The sequence below is a fragment of the Ziziphus jujuba genome, chromosome 12 (assembly GCF_031755915.1).
Source record: "Ziziphus jujuba cultivar Dongzao chromosome 12, ASM3175591v1".
In the NCBI taxonomy this organism is placed as follows: domain Eukaryota; kingdom Viridiplantae; phylum Streptophyta; class Magnoliopsida; order Rosales; family Rhamnaceae; genus Ziziphus; species Ziziphus jujuba.
In genome coordinates, this window is record NC_083390.1 from 15,482,141 (window position 1) to 15,502,889 (window position 20,749).

Below are 20,749 nucleotides of genomic sequence, written 5' to 3' on the forward strand. Positions count from 1 at the left end.
TATATTTTTCTCGTTATTTTCCAAATTATTATTTTTGTATCACATTAGTTTAATCAAATATTTTGGATAAATGCAGCCAGATTGCAGTTGAGTTGAAAAGTGCTATATTTTCTTATCTTCCCCTATTTAAGTTCGATGGTAAAACTGCAATACCGATAATTATAAATATATATATATATATATATATATATATATATATATATTGGATAAATGAATTTGGTGGAATTAACTATACAGGAAGCATATAACTTTATTTTTATAAAGTTTATATAGGTACTTTGGTCAAATTCATTTGAAAAATTTGCATGATTAGATTAAAGTGATGTAAAAACAATGATACAAGGGGTAATGTAAGAAATTTTATTGTTGAAGGGACAAAGTGAAAAATATATAGTAGTTTTCGATAAAATGATATTAATCCAATAACATTTATAGAGTAATTATTCAATAAAAGGGATGTATTCAATTTAGAGTTTGATGGATTTAAAATGAGTTATAGATTTTAAAGGATTTGATGGATTGTTATGAAATTCTATAGTCTGCATAAAGATTTTATAAGAATCCAATGAAATATTTGGGTTTAAGACTGGATTTTATAGTGACAATTTTATTTACAATTTTATAATTAAAATCCTTTCAAATCTATTAAAATCCATCATTTTTTAAAATATTTAAAAATCAATAATTTTTTAAATACCACCAGATTTTGAAAGATTTTACAAAGTTTTAATTAAATACACCTAGATTTTAATGGACTTTTATAAAATCCATCAAAATCTGAATTGAATATCATTAAACTTATGTGAACTCTTTTAAAATCTAAATTGAATACTTTTAAACTTTTAAAATTTTTTAAATATTTTAAATTCTAAATTAAATATTCCCTTAAATATTTCCTAGGTCCTATTACATCCCCTTAACAAACATATATGAAATTTATTTATAAAATGTATCCCAACTATATATTAGTAGCACGGTTATCAAAAAATTTCTCATATTTATAACCATGACATACAAAAAGCATCCCAATTGGCAAACATTAAATTGGTAAAATTATTTTGATTAATTTTTCTTTTAAGAACAAAATTGTCCTCTTCTTATATAAATGATTGCAAATAGTTTAGATTTTTTGAGTACAATTTATGTTCTTATACTTTTAGTAAAAGTAGGATCATTGCTTACATAAAGTTTCAGCTACTTTTTCGACACCCTTTAGTTGTACAGTTTCTGTTGCGTCATTTGAATCTTCTAGTTTAAGTTGAATATGCTGGTTCATGAATAATAAAATAATGAGGAATTGCAAAGTTAATTACTTGTCTTCTCCTATGTCAGAATATATATATATATATATATATATGGCTTTAAAAATTAAAATTTTCTGTAAAATTTTTATTTTTCTGCATATGGAAGGAAAATTTAGTGCGTGAAATATATATATATACTATTCACTTTAAGCTGCCTCTTTGACGACCTCAACTATTACTTTGAAAATTAACACCTAAATTCATATACCATGTCTATGATTGAAGAGTTTTAAAAGTGAAATACACATACCATCAACAGAGCATAGTCCAAATATTAATTTACAAATAAATTAGTGTGGTTGAATCATATGGACAAAAAAGTCTGTTCAAAGTCAATATTTTTATATCATGTAAACTCTTTTTAGGTTTGGTTCATTTTGGTCAACTATAAAGATAATTGATTTACCCAAAAAAAAAAAAAACTATAAAGATAATTGCTGAAAACAATTTAAAATTTTAAAAGTAAAGCTATACGTTCGGTCAAATCAAATCCCCACAAAAAACAAAATTTGTTGGTTATTCTCCACAAAGATGAAAGCCTTTGCTCTACATGATTGGAAGACAGTTTTTTTTTTTTTCTTTTTTTTTTCTTTTTTTTTTCTTTTTTTGGTAAATATGATTGGAAGATAGTTGGCTAAAACTCAAAACACCCATTCATATAATTCCTAGTTCATTAAAATATAAATTCTATATTTGGAATAAAAAGATGAACCACAATAAAAGATGCATTTTACTAGACGCCGAGGAAGAAAACAATAAAATGCATAAAAATTATGCATGTTTGACAAGCATATCAATACAAGTATTGAAACACAAAAATAAACAAGTAGCTAATGTACTAATGGCCCATGAAATTTATTATTTAACTTTAAATATATTAATTCTTTTTTACTCAAACTATTCCCAATCTCTTCTAAAAAAAAAAAAATAATAATAATAATAATCCTAATCTAATTTCGCCTTTAACATGTAAAAAAAAAAAAAAAGGTCCAAACAGCTAAAAATATGCTGTATTTTAATGTTTTAAAAACTGAAACTACATCATTTATTAAGTTTCTACCATTTCACACCTACAAAACTATCTTGAAAATGAATCGTATTACATGAATATGTTATTTATCTAATATGATGTATGAAATATACTTTTGAAAAAAACAAAGAAAAATGGGGAAAGGCAGATGTAGGTGTACACTTACAATTTCAAATGGTAGATTCATCTGTATTAATCAGGCAATCTGCATATGTTTATTACTCTATTTTGTAGTTCCATAAATATAATTAAACCTCCTACCCACATAAAAACAGTGCTCGAACCTTTGCTAATAAAATGAAGAAGAAGAAGAAGAAGAAGAAGAAGAAGAGGTCAAAATGTTATACAATGTCCTTGTGAAAATCAAAATGTAAAATACAAAAGAAATAAGAGGAAAAGAAGGGGAAAATGATACCGGGTGGGAAGAGATTCTGAGTTACACTTTGGGTTGTGAGTTTTTTACAAACAAGACAAAGTTAAGGCATAGTTTGGATGTTTCAGATTCAGTATTCCATATCTATTTACTTCCTTACACCTTGGGATTCTCCAAACCATACCCACCAATCCTGACCGTCCATATCCAACAGCCAAAGGTCCTCTTCCTCTACACGTGCTTCCTATCTTTTCTTTCTTCTTTTTTTATATTGATTTTTTTTCTTTTTTTGTTTGGCTTCCATGCATGGAATTCTCCTCCAACTACAACACAAAACAAGAGAGAGAAAGAAAGAAAGAGTCTTGCTTTTGCTTTGATTCTTCCTTACAGGCCTCTTCATCGCCATCATTAGCGACCCATTCCTACTAGATTTTATTTTATTTTTTATTTTTTACAAACAAAAATTTATTAAATTTTGAAAACAGAGCTGAAGAGTATATATGGAAATGGATTTTAAAGGGAACCCTTTTTAATGGGTCGGATCTCGTACTTCACAAAAACTGTCACATCTCAAACACTTTGATTTTCCATCTCTGTGTGTTCATCATCATCTGGCAATAAAGCAGGAAACTTCGTGATCTGTTTATCTCGATCTAAGATTGTTCTGTCGAAAATTCCTCTGTTTCTTTCCACCATTTTTGGGTCCTTTTTTTTCTTTTTTTGCTGTGGAAAACTAGATCATGGAATGCAGCATTCTAGCTTCAGCTTTCAGGTAAGCCATAGTTGGCTGATTTTCATCTTTTTTTGGTTTGTTTTATTGGTTTTGTCTTTCTCTTTTTTTTACTGGGTAATCAAAATCAAAAAGAACCATGGAAGAAAATCAGAAAAAGAAATTCGTGTGCAAATTTTGCAATAGAAAGTTTCCATGTGGGAAGTCTTTGGGTGGTCATATCAGAACCCATATGAATGAGAATCATTCAACTAGGAAAGAAGATGAAGAAGAAAAAGCTCTGAAATTTTCACCTTTCAATGGTGTGAAAAAAACCCAGAAAGATTCAGGGTCAGAAGCTGGAGGGCAATCTGGTTATGGTCTCAGAGAGAACCCCAAAAAGACTTGGAGGTTTGTGGATTCGAGCTCTACTTTACGGCAAGAAAAAGTTTGTAAAGAATGTGGTAAAGGGTTTCAATCATTGAAAGCTCTTTGTGGTCACATGGCTTGTCATTCGGACAAGGAGAAGCTGCTAATAAACAACAACAATAACAAGCTTGAAGAAGAAGACGAAGAAGAAGAAGATGAAGAACAATCAGAGACTAGTGAGAAGCAGAAACTAGTAATGGATAGTCATTCTGATACTGAAACATCATCTCCAAGAAAGACAAAGATCTCAAAAAGAATCAAGTACATGACCCTTGATGTTTACTCTTCTTTGGGGAATGGTGGTTCTTCATCTGTCTCGGGAATTGAGCAAGAACAACAGGAAGTTGCTATAAGCTTGATGATGTTGTCTAGGGATTCTGGTAATGGTTATTATAATAAAGGAGGTTTGAATTCAGTTGCTGAATCTTCGGATAACAATTCAGTGGTTTTGGAAGCTAAATCGTCCTCCATTGAAATGGTCAAGAAAGCTAGAGATGGGATTGTGAAATCTGCCGAGATTAGTGTCTCTGAGAATTCCGATTCTGGGTATTTCAGAAATGGGCCCAAAAAGATTGAATCCGATGTGTCTGTTGATGGGTCTCTGAGAAATGTCAAATTTAAGAAGATTGAAGCGGAATCTGGATCCGGATTTGACAAATTTCAGTGTGTGAAATCTGAATTGGGGAAGAATTTGGTGAATGAAGAAGAAGAAGAAGCTGCTAACAATCTAGAAGGTAGAGGTTATTCCAAATATGAGCTCAGAAAGAGAGCCAAGAATGGATTTTACAGACCACAAATTGGATCCTCCTGTAAGAAAGAAACAAATTATTCTTCTTCGAATGTTGAATTCAGCGGAAATTCTCAGAAGAGGAACAAATATGAGTGCATGACCTGTAACAAGATCTTCCATTCCCATCGAGCTCTTGGAGGACACAGAGCTAGTCATACAAAGACCAATGGCTGCTGTGAATCAGTGTATGAGAGTGGTGAAAACAGTATAGAGACTGATGACTATCCTGTTCAAACAACACCTGTGGTAAAGCTCATTGAGAATTCAAGTGGGAAAAACACAGTTAAGCAGCATTTCTACGGCAATGTCGAAAGAAAACCGGCAACAAAAAAGGGAAAGGAACATGAATGTCCAATATGCTTGCGGGTTTTCCGATCAGGCCAAGCTTTAGGTGGTCACAAGAGGTCCCATTTTGTTGGAGGTTTTGAAGACAAAACTATGGTGGTTAGACAAGAAACACCTGACACTCAGATTAGTGGTCTTTTTGATCTTAATCTTCCAGCTCCAATGGAGGAAGCTGCAAATGGGCATGTCGGATTTATGGCATGGTAGGTTTGGAAGAAGCCAGAAACACTGAGTTCATGATGGGTCTTATTTTTACCGATCAGTACTTTTGCCATTGTTTCATGATGAAGGTAATTCATTCACGATGTATAGACAAGTTGGGTTGAATTTCCCCCCCTCTACTTTCCTTAGGCACCAAATTCATGGACCTCTTATGGAGGTAATTGTTCCAATTTTCTTGTTCATAGACTGCAAGAAATATTTTTTTCCTGCAGTTGGAAATTTTCCTTTATTAAGTTTGTTCATTTATGGACTAATTTAGTTGTTTCAAAACTTTTGTTCATTTTGTCTATTTCTTTCCTTATTAATAGGAGCTTTAGCAATATATCCTCCATTTCTTCTTGGGATTTACATATTTTATGGTACTTTCTTAAAATCATTGTATCCCAGGAACTGGTTTTTGCAAAAATAAAGAATTAAAAAAAAAAAAAAAGAGAGACCAATTGCTTCTCATTAGAGTTGTATAATCAAACTTTTTTGTTATTCTGGACCTTTTTTTCTTTTTGCTTTTTTTTTTTTTCTTTTTTTGTGTAACTATTCAAAATTATGATAATTTTGAAACATTTTTAAGTGTTTTAGTGCTCTTTCTAAAAGAATCAAGGACCACTTTCTTTACAGGAAATTCTAAAAAGTGCCCCTTCAAATGTTGGGAGAGAAATTTCCTTTTAAAGTTTCTTAAGGTCCTAACCAAACACTGTATGTCCACATTTATATATACAATTTTTATGTGATTATTTGCAGAACAGTGTTTTAATCATTCTTTCTTGAACCTACTTTGGACAGGTAACTTTTAGGAAATCCACTTCCTGCAAGTCAACAACAGCTTCCTCCACTTCCGTAATAAAAAAAAGTTTTTTTATCCTTCACTTTAAAACAGTATGAACACAGTTCCTGTAATGCATTGTTCTTGGTCTTGCTTGCCTTAATTTTCTCTGCAAAGTAGAAAAGCATTACCAATTGAGACTCTCCTGTTTAATCATTTACAAATGGGAGCAAAACAAAGAGTTAGTTGGGTGAAATCTTAAGTTTAAAGGCTTTGAGAAATGGATGATTAATTTGTGGAATCATGAAAGAATCGAGGTCATATGCACTTTTTATTTCCCAAGAAGAAATGTTGTTTCAAAGTGGTTAGCACAGACAGCCAACCCTTAAGCATAAAAATCCATACCAAGTCATTGCAAATTTTTTATTTTAAAGTCTTTCTTTTTATTATATATATATATATATATATATATATAGATATATATGTATATATTTTCCTCTATAGTTTGAAAGGATTGGAGGATTTTTTTTTTTTTAATTTTTTTTTTTTACTTGTATAGCTTTATTCTGCAGAACATACCCTTCTATTTATTGTTTTCAAATTCCACTTCATTCAATTATCTCAGAGAGTTGGGAGTGTTAAATATACGACCACTTCATAGCCCAAAGGAAGGGCAAGAGTCAGACTGCATCAAAGTGGAATCAAGAACCACTCAAAGGAAAGTATCAAAAGCTTTTGTGGAATTTGGGAATTATGAAAACTCAAATGGGCTGGACTCAATCTGCATGATAGAGATATATTTGCATTTGTTGAGCTGCTTTAGATTTGGTTCAAAACTTTGTTCTTTTTAATATTTATCTTTCTGAAACAGTGTTTTTGCTTGTTTTTTCTTTAAAATTTACTGGAGTATAGCCAATAATTCTGTCGTAATAACTTTTTTCTCTAGGAAATGATTTCTAAAAAATCAATTAATTAGTATTTTATTTCAAAATCACTTAATAAACGATCTAAAACCAAAAATGTATTTATATATATATTTTTTATCCAACACCATCAGAAGTGTTTTATCTTTTCAGAAATTAATTTTAAGCGTTTTAAAATCAATGTAAATACACAGTTAATATTGTTTGTATATGTAAGAAATGTTGCATATAAACTTCAATCAGTAAAAGGGTTTACACTTTACTACTTCTATTCATCTTGTAAAGCAATTGCAGAGTTATTGCATTTTTTGAACTGAGAGACAGTTACATTGAAATATTCAAGAATAAGTGCTTTAACAAGAAGATCAAAGCCTTCTTATTTTATTTTTATTATTATAATTTTTATAATAATAATAATAATAATTATTATTATTATTTTATGGTGGAATTCACTGTCATTCTTTTATCTTACAAAATGTGGATGAGATGGTAAATTGCAATGCTTAATTTATACAATTGTCTCACAGCTCAAAAGAGACAATCGTTGTATTGTGCATTAAATATTATTCAATTATAATAATAACCTCTTGTTTTATTTAACTGCTACTACCTATATCTATTTTAGATACCAACTTATGTAACATTATAGGAATAATTGACAAATTAACATTATTTAAATATATAGACAAGTGACTATGCAAGCTAATAAAATAAAACATTTTTTTTATTATAGATAAGAAGATTGGGAAAAAAAAAAAAAAAAAAAAAGAAGAAGAAAAACACACACACACAAACACGTGTGTATATATATGTGTGTGTGTGTGTGTGTGTGTGTGTGATATGATGAAGAGAAATTGGAAAATATTTACTTGATGATAAATATAGGAAATGATATGAAAGCACAATGATTATTGTCACATAATTTGTTCCACAAAAAGATGTATGGTGGGTTTGAGGTGTTTGAGTTGGATTAGACCATTCTAAGTTTATCCAATCAAATTAAGCCATTAAAAGTGGTAGATGCAATATGAAAATTATTGTATACAATTTCAGTGTTCTAATTTCGTAAGCTACCTTCTAACATTTTACATTTACTTTTCAAATATTATTTCAATTTAATTTTTAAAGGTTAATTTCATCGACTTCCCCTTAATTTCCTTATTATTTCATTTACATCTTTTATAATATCATCTATACTACTAAATATATACTAATTGTAATTTTCGAAACATAAAAACTTAAATTATAATTCATATATACATCAAAGATCCATATATAAGAAACGATTTTCTTTGGTAAAAAAAAAAAATATATATATATATACAAATTTTCCCTCAGACCTATATTTTTTTTGAAAAATTATTGTGAATTTCTTATCTATAAGTTTTTATCAATTAATTTTAATAATTAAAAATCATAAATATATTTTATAATATTATTTAATTATAAAATATAATTTTTAATTTTTCTTTAATCTTTAACTATTAAAAGTTTAAAACTAAGTTGTCAACATTACTAAAATGAGGTTAATAATAAAATAATTTTTCAAAAGTAAGTGTAGGTTTAAATATAATTGTGGTAAAGTTGAAAGGGTCCCGGTGAAATTTGTACAAGAAAACCCCTGGCTGTTTTTTTTTTTTTTTTTTTTTTTTTAATGTAATTCCCAATGTTTCATCGATAAATAAAAAAAGGGAAATTAGGAAAAAGCAAAAAAAATTATAATAAAGAAGTCAAAATCCGTTCTGATTTTGTTTAGTTTGTTTGTTTTTTTTTTTTTCGTGGAAAACAAATTTTATTCAAGTTTGACCGAAGTTTGCTCCATTTTTTTGGGGCCAAAATTAGCTTGCTAATTTAACGTTGAGTAGCTCCATATACACCCACATGAAAGCCAAATACATCCAAATTACATTTTTATTTTTCTTATTATTATTATTATTAAAATTTTGAATTTATTTTTCTGCTTGTTTTACTCGGCAGTTGCACAGCAATGGTGGGGGTTTTAAGACGTGGGGGTGGTTTTTGAAAATTGTCTGACTAACAAAAACGAAGACAAAATAAAAAATGGACTGCGAATTGAAATTTTTTTGAGGAGAATACATAAGTCTGAACCCAATGCCCTACAAATTACATTTGAGTTCTGTGCTGCTTTTTCTGAAGAATTTTCCGAGAATTGGACTGCGAATCACTTTTCTCAGAAAATGAGGTTTTTCCACCATTACTTTGCTTTTTTTTTTTTTTTTTTTTTTTTTTTTTTTTTTGAATGCATTGACTGAGTCAGGGGTGGCTTACCTTTTGAAGATCAGAAACATTTCTTTTCTTACTCATCTTCTTCCCCTTTTATTTTTTATTTTTTATTTTTAATTTAATTTAAATTTTTGTTTTTTTTCCCCTCCAGATTGACTTGCTTATTATAGCGTTTGATATGGGTGCTTATGGACCCATTACTAGTGCGGCAGTTACGGCCGTGGGTCGGGATGTTTAATGGTTGGGACCCGAATGCTTGAGCCTACTGCTCCTGGTATTATGAATTCTATCTTGCTTGCTGTTTTTTATTGAGGGTTCTGTAATCATTGGATTATTTTTTTTTTATTTGTGCTTGCTTTCAGCTCAAGGAATGTAGGATTTCAGCTTACTATTGTCATTGTTCAAGTTGTATGCTTGATTTTCATAGTTGTTACTTAGCTTCATTCTCTTTAATGTTATTGTCTTTGTCCTTTCTTAGATTTTTGTGCATGAGCTGCTTGATGATTCAGGAATCAGTAGCTTGTGGAGTTTCATGTCAAGGTACTACACATTGTAGATTACTATTAGAATATTCAGGAAATAGTCAGTTTGTAGTGTTTTTTTGCATTGTCATTGTTGATGATGAGTATTTGCAGTAATCTTGGGGTTGGATGAACTAGTTTAAACTTCAAATTTAATGTTGTCATAAAATTGTGAGAAACATTATCTTTCTTGGTGTTTTCATTCAAAGCCTTCATTGAGTTTCCATGGTTAACTTACATAACTAGTGTTGTGCTTATATATATATAAATATATATGTATTTTTTCGATGGCTTCAAAACATATTATCTGTGATTGTTATGAATTTTTTTACGTGTTATCATTATAAAACCAGAAGGATTATATATATATATATATATATATAAAACATATATACATGATATTAGCTACTTGTGTAATCGTTATGTGCTTGTATGTATATACATAAACTTTAGTTTATTTTATAGCTCTTTCCCTTCAGTTTCAAGATGATAAAATGTTTATGTAACTAGATTTAAGAATGGGACGAGTTATCTTAATTGACTTTTTGCTAGTTATATAACCTGGACAATTATTCCTTTTAGCATGACAAAGGTTTAGTTGGTCTGACTGGTTGATTACTTGGTTTTTGGTGTTCATGGTTCCTTGGGTTAGACTGATTTAGGTTTATTATGCCATTTGGTGGTAAGCTTCCTGCTACAGCTAGCTTTTTGGTTGATGTGGCCAGTTTGCCTGCCTTCTTGGTTGTTTTAGTGAAGGGGCATATCTATTTTAAATGGAAAAACCTCTTGATGCCTTGAAACAATAGCATGACATATGTGATGTCAAGTTATCATTTTACACTTTTTGAAATCTAAAATTGCGAGTTCTCAAAATTCTTCATTTTGTGGTAAAGTTATACTTCACAATTTGGTTGTTTTTATTGCATCCTTAATATTCTACTCCTTTCAACTTTTACAATTGTAAAATTCTTGCTAATTTGCTTTAAATGTTTGTAAAACATGTAATGCAGGGGTAGGATGTAGGGGCTGTGCAGGACGTGGTGATATATGAGATTCATGAGAAAAAAACTTCTATTTCTGCATCATTCTGATGGGATCCTACGAGTATGGAATCTTTCATGTTATAGCAAAGTCTTTAGTCTTATCATAAATGTTCCAACATTTGCAGGCAATTCTCACATTTAACCCCAATTTTCTCTCTATTTTTCTTTTTATGTAGTCCTATATGTATTTTTATTTCTATTGCCTTGTATCTATTATCAGTAGCTCTAAGCACAAACATATGGAAAAATAGAAAAGAGATATGCCAACAGATCCTCTGTAACAAAAAGTGTTAGCATCCTAAGTGATTCAATGTGTATATAAATATATGTATATATCTGCCTTATTACTAGAATTCTAAAACACTTGAAGACTAGATAGAAAGTTTGAATGGAATTGAAATGCATTGATTCTGATGCCAACAAGATACGTCCCAAGCTAGAAAGCCCTATAGCTAGTGCTTAGATAGGCTACAGTAGGCATGAAGGAAGGTGATTAAAAGCCAGCTCTTTTCTCTGCTTAATGCATAAGTGCCCTCACATGTTTGTCCAATGGTTTCTTATATTTTGTACTTTTAGGAGCTGCATGAGTAAGGTTATGGTTGGGAGAAGCTGCATACGTTTCAAGTATAATTCCTTTGGTAGTTTTGTGTAGACATACTGTTGTATGCACTTCCTAAATTGGTGTTAAATTTTTTTTGAAAGGAAAGTTTTGTTGAAAAACATGTTTACCTTATTGTTTATTCTCTTATATTTTCATATGTGATAGTCTTTTATCTACATACCCTTACACTATTCTGAACAGTTATCATTAAATTTAATTTTAGTTGGTACGTGTTAGAAATGGTGATTTTTTAAAATGAATATGTAGTGAGGTATATAGAATTATAAGAATTTATAGTTAACTGCCTTTGAAAGTTAACAGTAAGCACAGTGAATCTTGGTTTAGACATTTTTGTCATGTTTTTCTGTAAAGTTAACAGTAAGCAGGGTGAATCTTAGTTTAGACATTTTCATAATGTTTTTCTGTTTTTTAGTCTGTCAACTTTATATTTGGAATGGTCCAATAGTAATAATTTTGGAGTTGACATGAAGTTTTCACTGTTATAGCATTGAAAATAAATCTTGTTTAAAATTATTAGCAAGCAGGAGCAAACAAAATCAAACAAGGTAAATAAGAATGTAAACAAGAAAAGAATGCGCTTTAACATATGTACCATAACCCCAAAAGTGGTTCGCTTCCACCTTCTCTTAAGATGTTTCACTTTCTGCCTTAGTTTAGGGCCTTTGCCCTTGGTCTCGATTTGTGAAATATTGAATGGTTGTTGAACCCTGTAAATGTGAAGTGCAAAGTCAGATACTAAATTTGAGACTGCACTAGTTTTATAAGTTCTTGAGGGAGAACAATGTGAATGAAAAATTGCGTTGAAATGACTAATAAAATGATAGTTTGTTCATGGTTAGATATGGTGGGAAGAGGTCTTGAATTCCATCATAGGATTTCGTTCTCTGGAGAAATCTACATTTTTATGCTTTAATTGAGTTTTATGTGTCCCTTAATTCTATTTTTATTTATTTTTGTTCTTTTGATACTTTATTTGCTTATATGTGCATTTGTGTATTGAGTGTGGCTGTTGGGTGGGAGGGGTTCTTTTTAATTTTATTTTCTATCGTCCATGCTACTTGTTAGGTGGTCTTTTCAATGAAAGGAAGAAAATATGTGGTAGGGTATATTTTAAATTATCAAAACATGAGCTGATGTTTCTTGTATGTGTAATAACTAATTAGTGACACCAGCATAAGTCATGCTGTTACTCTTTGCGGCAAGATTGATTAATTTCTTTTTCAAATTATGTAGAAATTAGCTCGGAGATAATTTATTTGTGTTGCATTAAGTATAGTATGGAGGACAAGATTGCTTTACTGTTGGATCGTTGTATCCTCATTAGGGTGAGATAAATAATTGGGTTATTCTCTAATTGCTTTTCCATGAGTTCAGTTTTGTATAGTACAGAAGTCAATATGTAAGTTTCTTCATGCCTGTAACTTTTTTTGATGGTCCATGATCTAACCATGGTGACAAATTGAACCTCTCCCTCATATGCATTTTTTTCATCCTCACATACTATGGTGCACTTATTTTTCTTTTTGAATATAAATTTACTCAAGAGTAAAATGATGAGGAGAGATTATTGGCTGTATGACGATATTATGTTGTTCATTTATTGTGACGACTGCAATGATTTGTGTCTTCTAAGTGTTTAATAGGTTATAATTTGTTGGCATGTATGCTTTTCTTTTTCTTTTTTCTTTAAAATTATGAAATGTGCATGCTTAGATACAACTTTTTTTTTTTTTTTTTTTAAAAAAAATATATAAAACTTTACTTTATCAATAAAAGGAAATATTACATGGTCAACAGATTCCCAGTGCATCTCGCTCTTGTTCTCACCAGCTCTCTGTCTTGATGTGCATACCAGGAAACATGAATATTTGTACTTAACCTAACTAATATTGGAATATTCTTTCTCTAAAAATGTTACTTTTAGACATTACTTTTGTCACCTTGATTGTTGACACTCTTCTCTTAAGACATTTGCTGTTATGCATTGCAAGAAGAGTTTGTTGCTGATTAGCTATTTCAAAGTCTTGAAAAGTTCAGGAGATGGCTGGTTCATGGAGATGAAGGGTCTATAATTGGGATTGTAATATTTGGAGAGTGGCTCTGCTGTGCATTGTGTGCATTTTTAGAGGGAAGTGATAATCATATTATTTAGACACTACTTTGTCTTATTTAGATCTAAAATATAAGGTTCAAAGAACATGAACACTCTATAGGATCAATTTATGATTTACTGGACAACATCATATATGTAAAAGGCTAATATACTGGCTGACATCTTCCAGAATGTTTGGGAGATAACTTATTGTAGATATAAACAAGTAAAATGATAAAAACGCAGAAGTTGATTAACAGATGCAATTTGCTCATATCTACAGTTATATCATTTATATGCTGGTGAAATATGGGTCAAATTCATATTCAAATTAACCTTGGAACTCCATATCCATTATTTTCCATTGACTTTTACCAATACCAACTAACAACACAAATATATATGTTTATGTTTATGTAGATAAAGGAGACCAATGTATTCAATTTATACTAATTATTTTTGTATGTTTGACCGAATGAGGTTATAGTTTGTCGAAGCTACTTTTCACTTTTTGGTCAACTTGATTTGTAGATTGTCTTTTTTGTCTTTTAGTTGAACTTCTTTCTTGATGTAATTTTTTATCCATATCAGGGTTAAAAAAATAAAAATAAAAATAAAAAAAAGAGGAAGAAGAAGAAGAAAAGGATAAAGAGAGTTGCTTAGTTTCTTTCTGTAAAATTCCTTTTTACCATTGACTGCTGAGTTATTAATAGTTTATTCCAGGTTGTGGACCTTTACCAACTTCTCCTACCTGCCATTATAGGCAAGGAATTGTTTTTGCAACGGTATGGGTTATGTGTTGGACTATTCCAAAATTATAAAGTCATTTAGGGGAAAAAAAAAAAAAAAAAATTCCAAGTATTTCTTTTCATCCTTTTAGTTAAATAAAACGACCCTGCATTTTTGAGTTTTAGAAGAGTTTATTAAAGTTCCTAATTATTTGGGGTGCATTTTAGGCTGGTTCTGCTTCCTATTTGTTAGCCTCTTTGCTATACATCTATACTCTTCCTAGAGTCATTTATAGAAAGATATAAGTTTTGGTTTGGCAAATCCTCTAATCCTCACATAGACGTATACTTTTTTTGTGTTCAATGGACCTTGCGAAAGAGCTATGAAGGTTGGTTTGAGTTCCTGAATATCAGTAGTGACACTCGAATTATCAGGTTTGGAACTCATGTAGCTTTGGAGAAAAAAACTGATGGATCATAAAAGTTTGAGGAAATTTTCTGTTGATATGCTTGTATCTCTTCATGCCTTGTGAGAAAAGCTATGATATGGAGCAAAGTTTTGAGCGTTATTGAGAGTTATCTAAAATTTCTTGTTCCTCAGAAAATTGTACAAAATTTGGATGCTAAACTACTGTTAGATATCAATACCTCCATCCTAGTCCAGGCTACTTCTCAAGATGCAAAAATGATGTTTAAGTCTGCATTAGACATTCTTCTTTTCCTAAGCTAGCTTGCGAACAACAGTGGGCAGGTAGGATTTTTTGTTTTTAATAAATTATATTTTTCTTTGACAGATTCCTTCAGTTTTTTTGTGGTTAAGAACAAAAGTTTTCAGTGAATAAAGTAACCTATTGGAAGATATTCAATTCTTTTTCCATGTTTTTCATTGCGTGTGCGGTATTATTTTATTGGTTATACCTAATAATTCATGCTTTCCCTTCTCCGTGGAAGAACAGCTTGATGACTCCTTTTTTTTTTTTTTTTTTTCCTCCCCAAAACATGACCACTTTTTTTGTATTACTGGTTGTGATTTGGTGATCTATTTTGCATGATATATCATGTTTTGTCATGGATGTCATTTCAAAGCTATTTCGTTCTTGCCTCAAATTGATTTGTTTCGACTGGTTTACCATATAGGCTTATTTCCTTTCCACTTTTTTTTGTTTGTTTGTTTGTTGTTGTTGTTCTTCCTTTTGTCCTTTATTTTTCTTTTTGGCCATCAAGAGTATCATTTATCAATTTAGATTGTAGGTGGATGATGTTGGTAGCGAGGATTGCTTACTTTTAATGCTTTATGGTGTGTTATATATTTTTTTCTTCACTGTGTTTGTGTTTCATTCTTTTTTTTTTTTTTTTTTTTTTTTTTTGGTTGAAGCTTTATTAATAATATTGTAAATGCCAGAGGACTGAGAAATCCTCAAAAGATCAAGAACATAACGAAAGAAAAGAAAATTAAATTTAAAACTGTTATGCATCATAATATGAAATATGTAAGTTATGCATCATAACAGATAATTGTTAAAATCATTGCTCTCAAAATTAATGCCATTCATTCACCCCACAGATTAAAGCCACTGCTTATTGAACTTATAATAGATATTGAACTGATTGATCAGTTGTGCCTAAAAACTTGTTCCTTTTCTTCTGATATTATTACTGTGCCATCTAAACAGCTTCTTAACTACTTTTGAGATTTTTAATACAGGTGAGTTTGATCTTGCATCTCAAGCCATTTAAAGGTAATTTGTATCTATTTCATTTTATGCTTTTTTTTCTTAACTCTAGATGCATAAAAAATGTTTTACAAGGTCTTTTGGTTTTCATATTTCTTAATAATATAGTGTGCCCATTAGTTGTCTGTATACATGTTTACACCTTGTTTCTGATTTGAAAGATAATATTACGAGTTATGCTTATTATTAGGGTCCTCATATTCTTTCTGAAGTTTAGCTCAGTGCTCTTAAATTGGACTTTTTTGTATTAAATGTCCTTCATTTTTGCATGCAGATCAACATATCACCTGATAATTTATTCAAAATACAACTTTGAGTTGGTTCCGGTGATTCATGAAATCATCTCTGAGTCACTTTTTGTTCATTTCCTTGCCACCACAGCATCTGAATCAGCAATAATTGAAGATTTCAGTTCCCAACTATCACTTTTGTAGATCGGTAGGTTGATTTTTGTTTCCTTTTAAATTGCTACTGTCAGTTAGTTTTCTTTATGGTAATCGGTAATTCCATGGAAACACTCATTATATGTCACATTGCAGACTGTACAGTGTTTGCTTTAGGCGTTTCATAATAGTTCTTTATGAATGCAGTGCCATGAAGATTTTCTATCAAGTTCTTATTTTCCTTGCTCCCTCCCTCCTTCATTTTTACTTATTCTTTTTAAACTTTCATCTTCCTTGGCTAGAAAAGAGAATTTTATTTGGTTTTGAGAAATAACATTGATGAAGTTAGAAACAAAACTGTAATTTAACTTGGTATTTTCTGCCTCGGTTGCAAAACCCTAAAAGCAAGTTGAACTTTCTGGAGCATGCAATGCTGAAGCTGAGGTTACCAGTTCTCCAAGTTATGGCACAGGGATATGCTTGCTACATGTATTGTTATATTTTGTTTGTTGCTCTGTATGGGTTGTAATGAATTTCGTGAGTGTGGTGGATGCATCGTATTGAGGCTAGTATTTTTATAATGTTGCTTATGCTAATTGTGATTCAATTTTTATTTTAGATTCTTTGAGGTGGTCAGCTGCTTTTCATCGGTTTAACTGACAAGGTAGAGCAAGAGCTTGTCTGGAAGTTGTATCTTAGTCGCAAAGAGTATATGCCACTGAATTCTCAATATAGTTAATGAAAACTAATGGCCAGGTAATTTATGCAGGTGGAGCATTCGGATATTTTAATGAAGCCAAGCATGTGTAAATTGCTTTATGCATTTGAAATGCATCGACACAACTAGCAAAGAGCGTCAAGTTACATATACCAATATTATGACCGTTTGAGAACAGAAGCAGCTGTGAGAGACTGCTAGCATAGTTTGCTAGATCTGCAAGGGCTCTCTGCTGCTATCAATGCTTTCCATCTTGTTCATCCTGCATAGGCCTGGATTGACTCCCTGCTTGAGAGACATTCTGTTCAGGATGAGCATTATCCATTTAAAATTGATAGAGGAGCGGTGGAAGAAGAATGTAATTAATACAGCAACCAAGATTCTCTTGTTTTCGTTATGTCTACATGTTTCACTGTTTGCATGATTGCCCATATGATTATCTTGCACCCATCATGGATAAATTCCTAATCTGATTTTTGCATTTGCATATTAACTCTGTTTTTGAGGCAATATATTGCATCTTCATTGCAGCATCATGAACTGATTTTCAGCCACTAAAGTTTTGCATTTGTATATTGATATTGAGCAAATTGAGAATGAGTCTGTGCTGAGTTTGGCTGAATATTTGCCGTCACTGGCATATGTCAAATGGAGATTTACTGCTGAAACTCTCTCCCCTATGTTAAAATGACTTTGGAGCAATCAGTTTTATCATCTAATATATTTGATTTTTATTTTCCAATATGTTTTTGGGATTCACAAAGTGCCCATCAGAATTGGTTGATCTCCTGATCTAGACAGACTTATATGATATGTGCATTCACTGTTCTTTTAAAATTTTTCAAAGGTTTAGATTTGAAAAGGTGTGATTCTATGGTATTATTACAAATATCATTAAAGTAAGTTAATTATCTTTTCTCTTGCCTGGATGTAAATTTATTTTCATCTTATTGTCAGGGAACTGGAAAGAGTTTTCTATGCTATGTCATTAAAATGCTGTCCAAATAAAGTAGATTCTTTGCGGGCTGGGTAAGAGAAGTCCTATCTAGGTTATGCAAGTTGCTTCACTTTTAAAGTAAATGTCCTTCTTACCTCATATGAGTCATATCCTTTGTCAGGTATCATCATAGAAATTATGGTTTTCTATTGACTTCATAAAAGGATGAAGTTGTTCTTCATAGTTCACCTTATATGGGTAATACGTCTCAACAATTTAGGGGGAATTAGTCGATGGGGAGCTCTTGAGCTTGTTTGCATCTTTTCCATGCTTTAAAATAATCTCTTCTTTAACTCTTACAAGTTTTTCTTTTCTGCTACATGATTTCTCTTCTTTGGATTCAATAGATAACTTACTGATAAAGTTTTCTGCAATTTCCTTTCGTGGCAAATAATTGGGATTAAAACATCTACCTGTGCATTGGACGGCTTGTAAACGCGTTCTATGGTATCTTCAAAGCATAAAGCATTGGTCTTCTCATCCAACCTTCAAAGCTACTCAGAATTTCAAGGTTCATAGATGCTGATTAGGCATCTAATATAGATGATCGCAAGTCCATAGGAGGCTATTATATATATATATATATAGGTGACTCTTTAGTCTCATGGTCATCAACAAAACATAATGTTGTTGCTCGTTCTAGCACACAGTTCGAATACAGATCTTTGGTGCATGTTGCTGTAGAAATTTCATGGTTACAATAGCTTTTACATGAACTAAAGGTATATTCTCCAACAGTTCCTGTTCTTTGGTGCGATAACATGGGAGCATGATCTTTAGCTGCCAACCTGATCTTCCATCAACATACTAAGCACATTGAGGTAGATGTACACTTGTTTAGGACAAAGTTGTCTTTAGAAGTACAGCATGTTTCTACCAAAGATCAAGTCATTGATATTCTAGCCAAAGTTTTACCTGTTGCTACTTTTCAACAGCTTCAGACCAAGCTAAAGTGGCTCCACCCCAGTTTAGCTTGAGGGGGGATGATAACATGGTAATTGGTTTTGTTGATGTGTCTTCGGATAAATTTCAAGATAGATGCTCAAACCTTCCTAAAGGATAGTCTTCTATCTATTGTATCAATCTTATAATAATACTACTATATAGATAATCGCAAGCTTATCAAATAAGTATACAAAGAATATTGATGCACCCACGATCTTGTATATATGCGTTTCAATAAATATTTTGAAGGCAAGTCCTTAACTATTTTACATTCTATTTATTATTCTCTCAAAATCATAAGAAGAGCAATCTTAGTTTGACTTGTAATATTTTGTTAATTATTAAGATGCTATTTGTTGTTGTTATTCGTTAGTTAAGTTGTCTCAAATGTTAGTTATTGCTAATTAATTTGTTAAATATCTCAAATGATTATAAAGTTTAAGCCAAACAAATTATAAAAAATTAAAAAATTAAAAAAAAATTGAAAATTGTGTCAAATTTGGTATTTGTAATTTTTTTTCTTCTAGTTTAATTTATAGTTAATCGAGATATTTAATAATACTTAACTACTTTTAACTAATACTGAAAAACATTTGATGTTAATAAATTACACACAATTAGATAAAAAATAATAAAAATTAAAAATTACAAACCAATCATGTATGTTACCAAGCTGCATCTACGAATATTTAAATCTGAAAACAAAGAAGGTATAATTCAAATAAATATTAATGATATACATACGAAAGGCATACGATCGGATAGACTTTAATTTAACATTGATAGCCAAATTTTATTTATGGCCCATAGTAGGTCACATCCACTGGGCGTCCAAGTCAGTCACTATAATAGAGATGGGACAGCGATTTGTTAAATTGGATTGGTACCATTAGAAGCATCTATTAATGGGCCCACTTTAGTGGTCCAATTTCTTAAGCCCATTAGATCCTGGGCTCCACCATTTTTTTCATCTCTTCAGATATAGCATGAGTGGACCATCTCAAAACTCTGACTGATTCACTACAATTAGAGCCACACGCTTTCTTATATTCTCTTTTCCTCTTATTGTTCATAAAGTTTTTCCTTTTTATATTTTATATTTTATATTTTATTTTTTAGGTACTTCTCATTTATGCATGACCAACTGACCATGTCCTATATGTTTCAAAATTGCATACATTTTTTTTTTTTTAAAATAAGAAATATAATCCAAAGAAGAAAGTAGCAGGGAGGACGATGATACTATTTACAGTTTTTGTACCCTCAAACTACGTTTTCCATCAGCTCTTTCTCTCTCTAGTATGTTGACCAAAATGTAATTTAACAAATACACAAAATTACATATGTAGACAAATTTTTTTTTTAATAGAATTACATATAACATTAAATTTGGGAAAATTATGAATTAAAGAGTATGAAAACTATGTTTAATTTTTGACAAATTTTTGATAAAATCTGATTGTTCGTATAGGTTTGACCTAGTCAATAAATTAAAAGCAATAATGGTCAAATATACAACGGTGGAGGATATATATTAAGTCCAGTGTTAATTATTATTGTTACTAAAAGTTTAGTTAATAATTCACCGTGTTAATCACCAAATAGATAGATTTTCTAGAGTACTTTTTATGTTTTTAGCCAAACGCTGTAGAATGCTTTTATTTTATTTTTAAAATTTAGACATTTAAAAATATCTTCCTAAAGGACAGACAATGTCGCTAAAATATAAAATATTTCTGACAAGTTGTACCATAATGCAATCAATAATATTAGAGAATACTGAATTTTAATTATTAAAATTTTGAATGCAATGTGATATTATTTTATACAATTTTACT

General features: G+C 30.6%; 1 protein-coding gene and 1 long non-coding RNA gene across 13 annotated transcripts; both read left to right on the forward strand.

Moving 5' to 3' along the window:
- The first annotated feature begins 2,757 nt into the window (after positions 1-2,757).
- LOC107428864 (uncharacterized) lies at positions 2,758-7,156 on the forward strand. 6 transcript variants are annotated; one of them, XM_048463062.2, is made up of 3 exons: positions 2,758-5,270; positions 5,818-5,895; positions 5,983-7,156. In XM_048463062.2, exon 1 carries the CDS (start codon positions 3,577-3,579, stop codon positions 5,185-5,187), a length of 1,611 nt encoding a protein of 536 aa, XP_048319019.1. In that variant the 5' UTR covers positions 2,758-3,576; the 3' UTR covers positions 5,188-5,270; positions 5,818-5,895; positions 5,983-7,156. The 6 variants fall into 6 exon arrangements, with proteins under 6 accessions (XP_048319019.1, XP_048319018.1, XP_048319017.1 ...); XM_048463061.2 differs by having other exon boundaries at positions 5,818-5,879; XM_048463059.2 differs by having other exon boundaries at positions 2,760-5,359.
- Positions 7,157-8,658: 1,502 nt separating this feature from the next.
- Positions 8,659-20,746, forward strand: LOC107428858 (uncharacterized). Of its 7 annotated transcripts, none has more exons than XR_007237431.2 (8): positions 8,660-9,088; positions 9,281-9,403; positions 9,608-9,669; positions 10,661-14,886; positions 15,841-15,874; positions 16,143-16,306; positions 16,871-16,915; positions 17,021-17,528. It is a non-coding gene; the product is annotated as an uncharacterized LOC107428858 (long non-coding RNA). The 7 variants fall into 7 exon arrangements; XR_009635037.1 differs by adding an exon at positions 18,088-20,746 and having other exon boundaries at positions 8,667-9,088; positions 10,661-15,874; positions 17,021-17,998; XR_009635038.1 differs by having other exon boundaries at positions 8,684-9,088; positions 10,661-10,754; positions 14,737-15,874.
- Positions 20,747-20,749: the final 3 nt, after the last annotated feature.